This window comes from Colossoma macropomum, unplaced genomic scaffold (assembly GCF_904425465.1).
Source record: "Colossoma macropomum unplaced genomic scaffold, Colossoma_macropomum, whole genome shotgun sequence".
Classification (NCBI taxonomy): domain Eukaryota; kingdom Metazoa; phylum Chordata; class Actinopteri; order Characiformes; family Serrasalmidae; genus Colossoma; species Colossoma macropomum.
This window is the reverse complement of record NW_023494803.1, coordinates 23,479,477-23,495,154: the sequence shown is the minus strand read 5'-3', so window position 1 is coordinate 23,495,154 and position 15,678 is coordinate 23,479,477. Positions and strand designations below refer to the sequence as shown.

Here is a 15,678-nt window from a genome sequence, read left to right as displayed (position 1 = left end):
AGCCTAAGGGACACTGGCTACACACAGAGGATCTCTGTTAAGACATGTATAAGTGCTTTCTTTAGAGTGCATTTACCCCAAAGTGAGCACACCTCTAAATAACCACACATACTGAAATATATACACTGTTACTTCTAGCGAAAACCCAAACAGAGGCCCTACAAAACAGTAGCACTCAGACATCTGAGTGCAGAGTTTCAGAGAGCTCTAAAAGGAGCACTGTATGTGTTAGATTCTCACTGTCAATAAAGACAACATAGCTCTACAACTGAGAGGCACTTCACACAACATTCTGAAAAATAACAACCCCTTGAATGAGATGACACCTTCTCTGATATGAACTGAGGGTGAGGTGAGAAAGAGCGAGCAAGTTAGGAACGTCAGACACTAAAAACACAAACCTAAAGAAAAACTGCAGTAGAATGTAATTATATGTAGTTAGGCATGCACATATTCCCTGCATGCTTTTTATTATTTATAGGAAACTTACATATGTGTAAGAGAAAATAACAAACATGTAAGGCATGTGTACACACAGTGCCTTGCAGAAGTATTCAACCCCCTTAAAGGGAATCAGACTCATCTTGATTACAAATGATACTTCATGCTGTGCCATAGTTTATTAAAAAAGGACCCTAAATATTCAACCCATGTGCTGTGAAACCTTCAAGTTTATACAGATGAAAGATAATGCTCCTGTACACTGCCCTGTGAGGAGTTGGGGTGGCTAGAGAGGAGCCATTAGTGAAGAAAAAACAAAATCAAAGCACAGCTAGATTTTGCTAGAAAGAAAGCATCAGATGGACTCACCTAAAATGTGGGATATGGTTTTGTGGTCAGATGACAGATTTTTAGCCAAAATTCAAAAGGCTGTGTGTGGTGCATATGTAACACTACCCATTCGCTAACCATCCCAGCAGTGAAGCATGGGGGTGGCAGCACCATGTTGTCAGGATACTTTTCCTCAGCGGGGACTGGCTATCTCGTTAAAACTGAAGGACGTATGGATGGTGCAGTGAGACAACCTGCTTCAATCTGCAGAACAATGATCCCAAGCACAAAGCCAAAGCAACACAGGAGTGGCTGAAAGGGATGAATGATTTTTTTTTCCTCTGTTGACAAATAAGAAATTTTACTTAAGAACATACTGATTTGTAATAAAAATACTGGCTAGAACAATCTGTGTAAGCATCATTTGTAATCTGGCGAATCTGATAACTTTTAAGGCGGGTTTAATACTTTTGAAAGGCACTGCATTTGGATGTCCTACAGTGTAGCAGTTGAGTTGAGAAACTGTACGGTCAGGAAAGGAATGCTGGAGGAGAAGGGTCAGCCATGAGATAGGGTTTCAGATTTGGCAAACGGCTACTTAAAGGCCGAGGCACTGCCCAAAACCAACCAAAAGATTGCTGGCTTACAAAACCAACTCACGTCCACCCACAAAATTACACTCGCTTCCTAGAAATGTCTTCTCTGAAATCGTACATCACGCTGCACGATGAAGCTGCTGCATTTGTTCTAAAAAGTGCTTTGCCACACTCTCTCACTTTTATCCCTCTCTGACTCACTCTGACTCCTATCATTACAATCATTACAGGTCTAGTAAAACTTTCAGAAATTCAGAGACCACCCTCAACCACATTACGTCTTTCCAGCTCTATGAAACACTTCATGTCAACTTCAGTGGTTTCACCCCATAAACTCTCACAGTAGTGGTCACAAAGTATTGCTTGTTGTTGAATAATAAGATGCACAGATGTGCTCCACGTCCTCTTTATAAACATCAGCACACGTACACAGCCACGGTGTAATCTAACCCTCAGTGTATCGATGATACACTATTCAAAGTGTCCAGGAAGTGAGATGCTGTTGAAGCAGGAAGTGGTGCAGTGATCTTACCTGGTAGTAGTTTTTGATGTGTCTGATAACAGTGCTAAGGTTCTGGATCCTTAGGTTGACATCGTTGTTCACCTGCTTGTTCACCCGGTGGTTTGTAGGATTTGGATCTCTGTTAGAAAGACAGTCAACTTGTTAATATAATCATATATATCATAGAATATAATCCACTACAGATGACTCTGCAAACAAAAACAGACATGCTGTAAACATCTATTGACTTATCAACCAAACTAGGGATACATGATGATATCTGAATATCAGTATCAGATAACTGCCTAAAAATGTAAAAATGTCAGCATTGTAAAGATGCTGACCAGTATTTGAAACTGATATTTGGTGTTCAGGCAACACTGGGCTACTGCACTAAAATAGCTGCACAGTATTCATTTTATTGCGTTTGAACCTTCCTAGAAGTGTTACGTTTCTCTGTAGTGCTATTCTGGGTGAATCTACTGCCAATTTGTACTTTTAGAAAATGTTTACGTAATCAGCATTGGTAGATATGAAAAGTCATATGCAACAGTTAAATATGGCATTTTTCTGCAATTATAGTGCACATTTTTTATTTGATGAATTTAACATAAAAAATAAATAAAATATAAAACGTGCCACACCTTTTGCACAGGCCATATTTTATGTTTTATTTTTTCCAATATGTTAAACTGAAAAAAAAAGAAATAAATAGTAATTGTGTGTTAAAATGTTCTCTGTAGAGGATGTTGTTAACATTTCACTTAGAAAATCAACAGAACATGTCATTGACCCGGGCGCCCAAACTTTTGCACACGACTGCATACAGAAAAATATTGGATATTGTAACTGGTACTGAATTCCACACCAAAAATAAACGTATCGTTGCCATCATGTCAAAACTCCGTAACTCCATTCTTATTTTTTCACGATTCAAAAATGCCAGCTGTCCTTTACAATACATGAACATTTCATGATGACAGGCCAGTAGAACTGGCCCAAAACTGCTTGCAATGAAGTCTCGTTACATTTAAGAACACTTTGAAAATCTCCTGTGAAAGTTAACATTTCTCAGTGCATGTGTCTGAGTTTTTATAATATTTGTCATGTTGGTAATAGTAATATAGTGATAAATCTTAGAAAATGAGTTTTTTGGGGTACTATTTTGCCTTACAACACCATCAATACACCAGGGAGTGTATTTGTAACCATTCGTGTGCTAACTCTGTGAGCTAACTTTTTGAAGCATTAAACTCTTCAAATGTCTGGTTCCCATCACCACCACTGCAAACACTTTTGACTAATTTTGTCTAGAATGGAGCATTTTACATGACTTTGTTTACACCATAATGATTTCATTTTGTGGAGATTATTTTTATAAAATAGACATAATTCCTTTTTAACTTCATGCCCTCTAGGTACAGCTTTCCTTTAAAAAAAAAATAAAAATCACTGTTTTATTTCCATGTTGTGGAAGTGGTCAGGGCTTTAGCTGTCCGTGCCGTGTGTGTGTGTGTGTGTGTGTGTGTGTGTGCGCGCTGCATGCCTGGTGGACAGTCTCCACCACACGCACGTTGGCGCTCCCGCACAGGCGTTATTTGTCCTCCCCTCATTTACATTTGCTTTGTGAGACTGGCATGCAAATCCTGCCAGCCTGGCTCACAATTCCTACTTGCTTGTGAAAGAACCATAGTTAAGAGCAGAGACCGTTTTTCAACTCTGCTGTCGCCTTCAAATGTTTTGTGTAGCCCTCAGGCCAGGACAACTGCCATGTGATTCACCTTCAGAGCCTTTTTACAGCCATAGACACAGCGACTGACAGAGGGGCCGGGAAAAACAAGAGCTAGTTTGGTGAGAGAATGTGGGGAAAGGGTGTGTTTGGAGTGGAGAATGGATAGGGTGCACGTAAAGGCCATCTGCCAGATGGGATTTGTTAGCATGACGGATTTTTTACCACAGGGGTCACTTTGTACTATACTATATAGATCTGAAGATATGCTGATAAGGATATACGTATCACATACCTGAAATGAGCTGCAACATTATTACAGTATACTAAAACTACAAAATGGACTAGAGCTAATAAAATTCTACACACATCTTTTACATTTAGATACTGTTCAAAAGTCAGACACCCTGCATTTAATTAACGTCCTTTAAAACAGCCATTAAGCTATGCAAGTTATTTATTTTTAGCATCAGAAAAAGTCAGAAAAACTTATTCAAATTCACAGAAGCCTCAATAACTACTGCCTAGTTTGTCCAGCCTTTGTCTTTATTACAGCTTCCATTATTTTTACAAGACTTGTTTCAGTTTTTCAAAGAAATCTGCTTGGATATTTTTGCACACCTCCAAAATTCAGTTTTAGAAGTTATTTTTGTATTTTCTGCTTGTATTTTCTGCTTATCATGATCCAAGCAATCTCAAACGTATTCAATGACACTGAGGTCTGGACTCTGGAGTGGTCAATCTATTGTTCTAAGAACAGCAGCAGATCCTTTGTTTGTTTTTGCACATTCTGTTCTTCTTTGTTAATTTCTTTCTCCTCCAGTAATGGCATCTTGACAGCTACACATCCTTTCACACCCACAGCACTGAGTTGCCTTCTCACAGTGGAAGGATGGACAGAAAGACCTGTCCATTTTTCTGATTGTGACAGTTATGCTGGTCTACCAGGTCTTGCATGGTTGTTGGGAGTCAAATATTCTTTTAATAATTTTTCCACTTTTTTCCCTCTGACTTTCCTCTTCCTAATGCATGTCAGCTAGTATTTCTAATCTCTTTAGAAATACATACATACATACATACATACATACATACATACATACATACATACATACATACATAATCTAAACCGCTTATCCTTCTGGGTCGCAGTGGGGTGCTGGAGCCTATCCCAGCTGACATTGGGCAGAAGGCTCATTAGAAATATATAATAATATAAAATAATATGTACTTAACAGCTGTTTTTCTTAAAAATAATTTAAATGAGAGGTGGTCTCTGATTTTGCACAGTACTGTACATATAGAAATTGTATGCACGTGTGTGTAAACGTAATGAGGAGACAAACCTACACCTAATGATGCACTGCAAAAGATCACAAGAGACAGGAAGAGGTGTGAGTATTCTTAGTATTTGGTTTGTCACCCTGTTGCTGTAAGCACTAAAGCTGGCATGGACTCGTTTGCAGGTTTGTGCAACAGTCTCTGAAGAAAGGCTTTAACATGGTCATTTTCACCATCTTGCTTTAATGTGAAAAGTGACCAAGAAATTTCAAATATTTCTTCTTCATTTTAATTTAATCTTGGACTTCTGAACTCCACTGTAGCTCAGGTCATTTGTGTGTGTGTGTGTGTGCATACAAACATATACACACACACATAAAACACTTGACATCTATGAGCTCTATTACAGTAATAAAGGCATCACAGACAGTAACACTGTTCAATCTGTACAGGATTTAACAGGACATCTTAAACAGGAAATCAGAGCAGGTGTAATAAGGCGCACACACAGACACGGATGCCGTCTGAGAGGAACTCATGCATAACACAGTCACACGCGTCATCCGCTAATCTGACGGGGGCATTTTACCCCACCCTGACACACAACCCCCCCCTTTATGAGGAAAATATTTTCTTTGTCTGAGGGAGGACAGTATTTAAGCCTACTCATTAATAAAGAGGAGGCGTGGGCAGCTTGGGGGAAAGTGGGTTAAAGGACATTACTGCATGGGGGGCAGGGTTAGCGAGGGGCACTACGGTTAGCACAGCTGGGAAGAGCACAAAAACACAGACACAGAGCAAGAGAGTGGGACAGAAAGAGGGAGAAAGTGTAAAACTGACTCTCACGACCACGAAAGAAAGAGTGCAGTTCAGTCAAGTGAGCTGCACTTCTAACATAAAAAAATGAATATTTGTTTTAAACCACAGATTCCCAGCCCTGGTCCTGGAGTAGCCCACCCTGCACATTTTAGTTTTTCATGGCTCCCAACATACCTATTTCAAGTCATGAAGGGCTTGTTAATGAGCTGATTAGTTTGATCAGGTGTGCTGGGAGCAGGGGGAAGCACTAAAACGTGCAGAGCAGGCGGTTCTTCAGAACCAGGTTTGGGAACCACAGATTAAGGGTCAAGCTGGGTCAAGTAATCATTACCCAGAAGTGACCATAGTTGCCAGCTTCACACACTTTTCTAGGCTGTACGATTGTGATTCTGAGAGAAGTGCAACAACACTATGAAAAGTTTACACGTAAGGAAATGAGATGCAAACTAGTATGAATGTATCACAACAAACGTATCACAACGAACGTATCACAACAATTAAAGTTCAAATCTGCATTTTTTACTTTCATGTTCACAAACTTTAATACATCTACAATCCAGAATTTACAGTTAAGGTACAGATTCTGATAGCAGTACAACAATATTGCCAAAAGTTAGCACATAACAAATTGAAACACAGACTTCAAGTTGATCTGAATGAATGAAAAGTACAAAAGGTAGTCAAAATGCAAATTTGCACATCTAAAAACTGAATGAAGACCCCAAAATGACTCATGTAACTCACTTTTTATAGTTGCACTTTAATAAATTTAAAAAGCTGATGTACACTTTCAAAATCACAATTCACGAATACAACATGTTTTGGCTTAAATCCTCCTCACTCCTTACTAAACGTTGGATTTATTGTCTGGTGCAGTCTGAATAATCTTCCTACAGCTCTGGACAGCTCACATTAATGCTGCATTCACATCTGCATCGAAGAAAACATCGTTCTGCCAGTGAACATGTAGTGAGCAGAATTGCCACTCAATAATGCCTATTGGGTTTGTCTAACACTAGAGGGCGCTCCCGAGCGAGTCCAAAATGAATGGGTTAATATGGAGCATTTGAACAAAATCAAAGTTTTAAGTGCTTTTTAATGTAAAAAAATGCATTAATGTCCTGAACATACAACAGCGGAAAACATTTTAACATCACTGTTAAAAATATTTTCGAACACTTCTGAATTTCAGTTATAGGACTTTTTAACGGTGCCTCGTGTATGTTCATTAAGTTTTCTTTGTTTTTTGTTTTTTTTTATTAAATACATCGCTCTACTTTCCAGAATTAAAGGAAGGTCCTAGACAAATGGTCAAAAGCTGTTTTAATAATTTATTTTTAGCCGTTAACGACATTCAACTCCATTCACTGAGGACTCACGGGCGTCCTCTGACGTTCTGCAGAACGCTGTCACTGGTACATATTTTTTCAAACTTTTTCAAATTTTTAAATTATTTTTTATTATTTTTAAATTATTTTTTATTTTAAATTACCCACTCCTTGTTGATGCCTCAGCAGCTTCATGAGCAAGTTCGCAAAGGCTTCAGAAGCCACGGTTTACAAAGAATGTTGTCAAATAAGCAGTTTTAGCTCGAAAATGTGTTTTGAGTTACTGGATAGGAACACTTTTTCTCAAGGGTTCTGTACAGATTTGAGCAGGGCAGTGTACTTTCAGCACTTCTTCAGCTTTAATACTGCCACTTTACTGCACATATGGAAACTTTTCCTGGAGTGTCAGAAGTGGGTATGGGCAACCTGACATTAAAGCAACGTATATTTGAAAAAAATAGCTGACAAGTATGCAACAACAGGATATCACACTACCTACTATGACCTGCTAAACAGCAATTGCCTTGCAAAGCCACTTTCAGAGCAGCTCCATCATGTTTCGTATAACTTCACAAATTTTCTGTCTAAGGACTTGCAAAGCACAGACTTTGAAAGCCACCTGTGTCACTCTTTTTACACACACGCGCTACTTCTGAGGTGACAGCAGAGCAAACCGAAACTTCTCAAGAGCCACTTTCAGTTAGAAAAATGGCGCCAAATAAAAGGTCCATGCAGTGACCCCTTTGACCCCTATCTTACACCTCACTGTCCCCATTGAGCCTTTACTAGCAGATACAGGCTGTTAAACACTGAAGAGATTCAGTAATCAAACAAAGACAGACACTCAGCTTCAGGGCCCATTAAAAACTAAGACTGACAGTCTGATGAAGCGTGAAGGCACTGATGGTGTCTCTGCACAGTTTGATATGAGGCAGAAGGGGATAGGATGTGGTTTCAGAACGACAAACGGTACAACAGCTGCAAGATTAAACCACACACACACACATACAGACACACTACACACTGCTGGCGGGAACACTCACATGTGGGTCATGATCTTATGCAGGAAGACCCCATCCACTAGCTCCATGAACATGGAGAGCTTGTCATCCGAGTTAGAGGCCAGTGGCCCAAAGGTCTTCACCTGAAAAACAGGAGCACTTTAGTTAGGGCAGGATAATATGATTAGTGCATATCAATGAATGACGCTAGGCCTGTCACGGTCATGCAGTCTAAGCTGATATTTCATTTGCGATTAACTAATTAACTGACTCATGTTCAATGTTAAAACCTATTCGGCCTACTTCCTAGCTTCCGATCATCAACTGATGACAGACACAGCACAAGCTCAAATAAACAAACGTAACTCACGACTGACCTCTAAATATATTATAGCACTGGCCAGAAGTAATGCATAAGGCATGCCTTTCCTTTCTTGCCTCTCTTTTTATTTACATATATGGATAAAAACCAATTCCCATTCTGTTCGTTGCATAACTGTATGTAAACGTATGACGTATGTAAAAGCTAACAACTGCAGAAAATTGTGGTCAGCTCAAAAAATCCAAACACACTGACAATACCATGAACTGTTAGCAGTGGCCCGAGGCCTTTCATGTGGAGGCTCTGTGTAGCCCTCTGAGATGAATTATTACATAGAAAGACAAAGGCCAGAGGATACAGAGAGAAAGCAGTAGGGTGGTCAGCCAAACAGGACGCAAGGCCAGGGTGAAGGGGTCATGGGAAGTTCCACAGGTTTCACTCAAATATTCTCAGCGAGTGCCATCGTCTTCCCACAAAACAGTTAAATACACTACACATCAATGTTTCTCAATAACATAAGATTCTGCTGCTGGGCTCTGGACATCACTTTTGTGTTTGTTACAAGATCATAAGGCCTCAGAAACACTGTAATGCTTGTTCATGTTTAGGAAGAGGGAAATATGGGGTTTGATTATTTGAACGAGCATCCTGAAAGTACATATATACATACTGTGCGCAGAGGTATTCAGACAACCTTTCTAATTAGTTAATTATAAGGTGCACCCACTGCTGACACATGCATCCAACCGCATACACACAGCTTCTAAAATCTATCTTAATCTACAGAAATACACTGGCAGTAGAACAGGATGCTCTGGAGCAGCTGTACATTCGCCTGAGGTCACCAAGACCAGTGCCAAGTGTTGAGTAGAGCGGTATAAAGCTCTACTGGGCTGTGGAGCAGTGGAAGTGCATTTTCTGGAAAGATGGAACACCATGCAATACTATTGAGTGGAGCTTGAGGGGCATTTGAGATCCCGAACTAATCATCTAACACCAGTACCTGACTTCACTGATGAGTGATGTGGAAGTAGGGGTGGGCGATATGGCAAAAATATATCACAATACTTCAAGATATTTTTTACATACACTGGAACAAACAAAATAGAACTTGTAATGCCACATGTAAAATACAACAACAACAATAATAACCACTACAATTATTTTATTCAGTGTTTTCCAAACTGCACTGCACTGAATCCAGTTAAACAGGCCTAACTGTGCTCACTCCGTAATGAAACTTGTAGTTGGCCAGTGTTCCTTAAGTACTGATGAGATATTAAAGATGTGCTCAGTAAAGGGTATTTTGACATAATTTATAAGGCTAATAATAAAACCTCCTTACATTGCCCACCCCTGTGTGGAAGCAATCAAATAATCACAGCAATGTTCCATTTTCCAGTGTTAGTGCAGGAAAGGGGGGGATAATCTCTCCATAAGTATCCTTGATTTCAGAAGAAACGATGGATGAGCAGGTGTCAAACTTGTGACATACTAGTGTGTGCATTGTACAGATAGACAGACAGATAAAACTCAAGTTTCAAACCTATATAACACCATGTTTACCAGATGCTCAGCCCACTAAAAGGCAGTTTAAAGGGATTTAATTGATTATTCTACAGCATCTATTCAGGCCTGAGCCAAAGCATGACCTCATCTGCTCTTTTCCCACTAACACTACCAAAATCCAGATAAAGAAAAATCCAAAGACGTAAACTGTTTAAGTCTGCTGGTCTTGGCGGCTGCCAATTTTAGCCTACTTTTGCCGACTAAAGCCTCACAGAACTACTAAATTCTGGGTAATCCACAATTTAGGTCTTCCAAACCAGGGCAGGGAAATCAGCAGGAAGGAGCAGGTGCCATGTCTTCATGTCCCATCTAATTCCTTTTTACTTACCCAAACCACCAGCGGGGACTCCATGAAGTTCGCCATCAGTTCAGACACGGTAATATCCATTTTGAGAAGCTGTAAGAAACTCCAGAAGCGCTTGAACACGTGAGTTTACTGCCTAAATGTAAGTGCACACATTCCTGGACGTTACAGGCTCCACAGTGCTGCTGCTGGCGGAGCAGAACAATCAGAACAATGCCGCTGGTGCTGGTGATCGCCCGGAATCACGCCAGCGGCTCAAGTAAGAAACATAGTAATCCTGCACGGCTAGAAGGACGTTTTCTCCAGAAAAGGCAGACGTGAAAAAACACGGTACTTTCCATCCACTTGAGCGCGGCGCTGTGGCTGTGAGATGTTCGCTGACAAACTTTTACGGCACCATTTCCGACTGAAGCTCGAACAGAGCGATCAGAGGGTCCCGGACAAAGTGAAGCGCAGACTACAAACTAACTACTAGTCTCACGAAAAGATCCACACCGCGAATAAAGAAGGGGCGATCTCAAGCCACACATCCACACCCTGACCTAATAAGCCAACGGGTGAGTGTGTGGGAAAAGTTCAAAGGAAAAGTTATGGCCGCGATAGATTAAAGTTCATCTCCAGCCCGCTCTCCACTCCTCTCCTCTCCTCTCAGCTCAGCACGCTTGGCTTGCGTTACTTTGTTACCGAGCATTCAACCTGTGCTCGGCGTGAATAGCGCGGCACAATGACATCCCTGGGAGCCAATCAGAAACGTGCGTGCACCTAAAAGGGGTGAGAAGATAACCAATGAGTGACTCCTGGGAGCTGGGGTTCATTCAAAATGACGTAACCAACAGATCAAATTGTATTGCGGACCACTGAATCTCCACGTTTTAGCTCAGTTGCTCCCTCTGCTGTTTAATCTTTACTCTTTAGTCCTCAGGGCCAACCAGACCGTCCACGTTCACGTCCCAGCCAAATAATGACCTTAATTGCCCCCTCCACACTAATTCTGCTCTCTGCTAGTGTGCATGTCTAAGCTGGCTGCCAGTACACCAGTACCAGGTATTTAGTGTATTTAGTGGCCTTGTTTAGCTGTACTGGGGGCTTGGATAAAGCAGTCTGTCTCATGGGCCCCCAGAACACTAGGACTGGGTTGACAAGTGGTAGTGCTCTCTTGATGAAGTATTTTGTAATTACCTCATGAATTCAATGTTATTTTAATGCATTTATTTTAATTACTGTACTCCTAATTTAATAAAAGATATTTTTGTGGATGAATGTTTGTGGGAAAAAAAAACACCACACATTGGTATGGAATAAAAAGCCATCCCCACCAAGGAGAAGAGAAAAAAAATTGTAGTTTCTGGAAGCAGAATGTTGAAACTTTGAATGAATACCCCAAAATAACAACTTAATATCTCATATGAATGACATTGTTTCTCAATTAATTTTGCAAAGTAATATTGAGCTACAATGTTAAAATAAAGACTGGTTTTCTCAAACTTTTGATTTACTGTATATAATGTAGTATTCTGAAATATTTAATTTTCTCAAAATGTTACACATAACTTTTTTTAAATTTTGAGTTACTATGTTGAAATAATGACATTTTCTTGACATTACTGATTTCCTTGAAATTTTGAATTATTATGTCAGTTATCATTTAGTATCTCAAAATAATGACGTATTTTCACTGCATTTTGACATACTAAGTCAAAATAATGACGTAAATATTTAATTATCTAATATTTTCTCATTATTTTGACACAGTATGTTGGGATTTCACTTCAATAAATCAACATCCAGAGAAATAAGCGATTATTTTCAAGATACTTTGTGCATATTTGGAGAAAATAAGTAATTATTTTAAGACACAAAGTCAAAATGTGATATACTGCTGCCAGAAACAGAAGGAGAAAAATAAACCCTAGCAATGTTTTCTCCTCTACCTGGTGAGAACAGGTTTCCATAGATTTGGCATGTCTTACCACCAAATCAAACTAAAGCTTGATACAGTAGCAGCTTTTGGAAAATGATAGGAACATATAAAACATTTGATATAAACAAAAATATTTTTACATATGAGTGAATGTGACTTTCAATGTATTCTGAACACCAAACAAATGACAAACTCGACTGCAAACAAAGAGTTTATTGATTCTGCAAAGTTCCTCTCTTCATACTTGGCCTTACTGTAAAGGTTTCTGCACTGAGTATGCAAATATGAAAGGAGAGAAGAGAAAGTGGAAAAGATAGATCAACCCTGAAGTGAGTGACACAGACATGGATCACACAATATATGTTCCAATACTAGAGTGTTTCTAACAGACCTTTTAATAATCACACCAACCCTGTTAGAAACCCATTCTGTTTACCAGGAAGACAGAAGAATCAAGAGCGTGTTAAAACTGACCTAAAATGTACTGACTGGGCAGCCCACGGTACGGAGTGAGTGTTAAGCAGGTTTAGTACACTGAGGGGTGCTGACTGAAACACATAAGAAGAAGCATTTCAGCCAGCTCAGATCTTATCATTAATGACACAAGATATTATACATATTCTTAACAATTGTTATGCACTAAATATAGATGTGATTTACAAGTATTTATGATCAACTGTCTGAGAATTTTACATTTTTTTCTATACAAAATTCTGTATCCCTGTTGGATTTGACTAAAGATATGTTTTCCTTTCCTTTCCTTTGACTTTGCTTCCTCTCGTATTACATTCATACTGACTTTACACATTCTTTCCAGGTACATTCTGAGTAACTGCAATGGGAGGACTGCTGTGTTTCATTGGCTGAATGGCACAGACCAAATACTACATTTGCATAACTTTACATAATGTGATATTAATATGTTTGTGATGAAAACGAGACCGGTTTACGCTTTTGTCAGCTGTAGTAACAGCACTGGCCAATCGAGATTAGAGATCCACAAACCAAAGAGCCTGAGAGGTATGAGAGGGTAAAACATGGTATGTAATCACGTAGCACCATATTAAATAAACACATCCGTTCATGCATTAAAAACATATGTTTAGGCATACTGGAGGTTTAAGAGAATATTTAGTACCCCTTCATCCTCTGCCTTACAAGCATATTACTCTATTATACCAATCCTAATTCCATTATTATTACCATAATGGAAAATAAAGCCACTGTTAATACTTGAAAAATAATAATGCACACTGACCACTGTGCTTACTGCATTTGTGCTGATTCTATACAGTAGTGTACAGTGTATAAACCAAACCTCACAACTAAACCTCTGTATGGCTTACAACAAACTCTCTAATGTCCAATTCTATGTAAATTCTACAAGTTCCAACACAAAAGAGCACAGTATCACATTTCGCAACCATTATCTGGAAGAGTAAGGCAGATTGACAAAAAAATGCTTATTATGTGATTAAAATATACTACATAATATAAAGAAAGCATGCTCAGAAGAAGATCAAGTAATGAAAACAAAAGAGAAAAAAATTTACAATCTTTGGTTGAAGTGTGAAAACAGCATTCTGGTGCTTTTATTTGGATACAATGTGAATCTGGTATCTATTTTAGGGGAAAAGAGTAAAAGTAAAGAAAACATGGACCTTCACAACAGTTCACTGGCTTACATACAGGCAGGAGTGACATTTTCAATCATACAAATGAATATAATGTTTAAAAAACTCTTCTTTTCTCCACCTGCCCACTGTGTCCTACGTGTTTTGTTCTTTTTGAGGTCCTGGAGTGTTGGGGCTCCCCTCACTTCTTCTTGGTGAATAAACTGAACCTCTTCTCCTTGTCCTTCTTGGCAGAGGGGGCTTCTGGCATGGTGGAGGAGGACGGTGGGGGTAGGCTCCGGGCTCGAGGCTGTGAGGGTCCTGCCACTGGTTCCTCTGTATCAGGCTGTGCTGCCTTCTCTATGGCCTGAGTCCATGTCTGCAGCTCATCCTGTGGAAGAACACATTGCACAGTTAAAAGATGTTACTGGCTCTGCTGAAAATTTGACTGGGATTACATTTAAGTGACCGAAAGATGAGTGAAATCGTCATGCTTTGAGAAAAAAACTGACCTCATCTTTACACTGGAACAGGTACTCACTGCCGTCTCCAAGCCTAAGAAATACAGAGAAGAGCGAACAGTCAGTGGTCACAGTGTTGGTCACAGTGTACAAAATGTAGCCTTTTACCTCATTAACAACAAAACACATTAGCAAGGCCTTTGTGACGCTTCAAGGGTGCTCGAGCCCTCGATCAACCATTTGAGGTGGCAGTGTCTGGATACACAACTAACTATTTGGGTATTCATTCCATTTCGTATTTCTGTTCATGAAGTTGTCTGTGGACAGTAGTCATTGAAAAATCCCCACCTGACTCCTGAAGAGTGTTTCTGGTCTGTTGGTCAGGGGTATAGAGATTTTTCTTCATTATGCTATGTCATCAGCTGTGGAGGTCTTCCTTGGCCTACCAGTTCGTTTATGGTCACTAAGCTCACCATTTCTCTCTTTCTTCTTAATAATGTTCCAAACATTTTAGTAAGCCTAAGGCTTGGCTAGCCTTCTAATGGTTTCCTTGACTTTCACTGGCACAACTCTGGTCTTCATGCTGACAAATAGCAAAAGCTAAAGGTAACCAAAAGCTTATTATGAAGACTAAATGATGAAAGCTCTCTTATACCTGCACTAATGAAGCAATTAAATACACCTGAGTAATCACAAAGATCTGTTAGTCCATATGTGTTGTTACCTACGGTTAAATGGCTATATTTGCACTGTAGACATAGTGACCCCTTGTTCTTATCACCACTATGAACAACTTCACATCAAAACATTCTCAATTATTTACAACAATTGAATGGGCAAAAATTTGGAAAATTTGGTGGAATTCCCCTTTAACTTTTTAATTCTTTTAATTCTTTAGCAAGAATCTGAGGACATTAGAAAATAGCATCAATAATGATAATAAATAATGATAATACTGGTTTAAGCCGTAACAAATACTGATATTCTTACCATAATTTAAACACCTGTTTCTTCTTTTTGTAACTGGTCAGCACCTCACATGTGGCATTGCTGAGTGACAGCGGGTCTTCACCATGGAATGTGACACCATGGCTGTAGCTCTTGCCATCCTTGTAGGCCCAGAGCTGCCCAGGTTTTAACACACAGTAGATGTTGTTCCAGGACCTGAGACAAGAGAATAGGTGACAAAATCTGCATTAAGATGCATCACAAATGCAAATTAAAGGGGAAATTCAGTTCAGAGGTTTTTCAAAAACCTCTGCAAGTTGGCTTTAAAAAGCTTGTTGTCTGGTTCCATTCACCACTACTGTGAACAATTCTGAGTTCACATTAAACCACTCTGACTGACCTTGTTTACATCTTGAACATTTCATAATGCAAAAAAATTACAAAATCAGTGAATTTCCCCTGATGATGGCTTCATTTTTGGCTACAGTATCCTCAATTTTTTATAACATTTTTAGA

General features: G+C 39.4%; 2 protein-coding genes across 3 annotated transcripts in view; both read right to left on the bottom strand.

The window, feature by feature from the left end:
* Nucleotides 1-10,924, bottom strand: part of ccdc88c (coiled-coil domain containing 88C) — a 79,884-nt gene extending 68,960 nt beyond the window's left edge. Inside the window, exons 1-3 of the mRNA XM_036592851.1 lie at nt 10,244-10,924; nt 8,067-8,167; nt 1,900-2,008 (exon numbers count right to left, since the gene is read on the bottom strand). Of these exons, the coding sequence (XP_036448744.1) occupies nt 1,900-2,008; nt 8,067-8,167; nt 10,244-10,303 (270 nt within the window). The 5' untranslated portion in view covers nt 10,304-10,924. The remainder of the gene's footprint in view (nt 1-1,899; nt 2,009-8,066; nt 8,168-10,243) is intronic.
* A 1,409-nt stretch (nt 10,925-12,333) lies between these two features.
* sptb (spectrin, beta, erythrocytic) overlaps nt 12,334-15,678 on the bottom strand; it is a 34,237-nt gene continuing 30,892 nt past the window's right edge. For both annotated transcript variants that reach the window (XM_036592607.1, XM_036592608.1), the window contains 3 exons: nt 15,205-15,378; nt 14,266-14,308; nt 12,334-14,144 (listed from right to left, as the gene is read on the bottom strand). In XM_036592607.1, the coding sequence (XP_036448500.1) occupies nt 13,956-14,144; nt 14,266-14,308; nt 15,205-15,378 (406 nt within the window). In that variant the 3' untranslated portion in view covers nt 12,334-13,955. The remainder of the gene's footprint in view (nt 14,145-14,265; nt 14,309-15,204; nt 15,379-15,678) is intronic.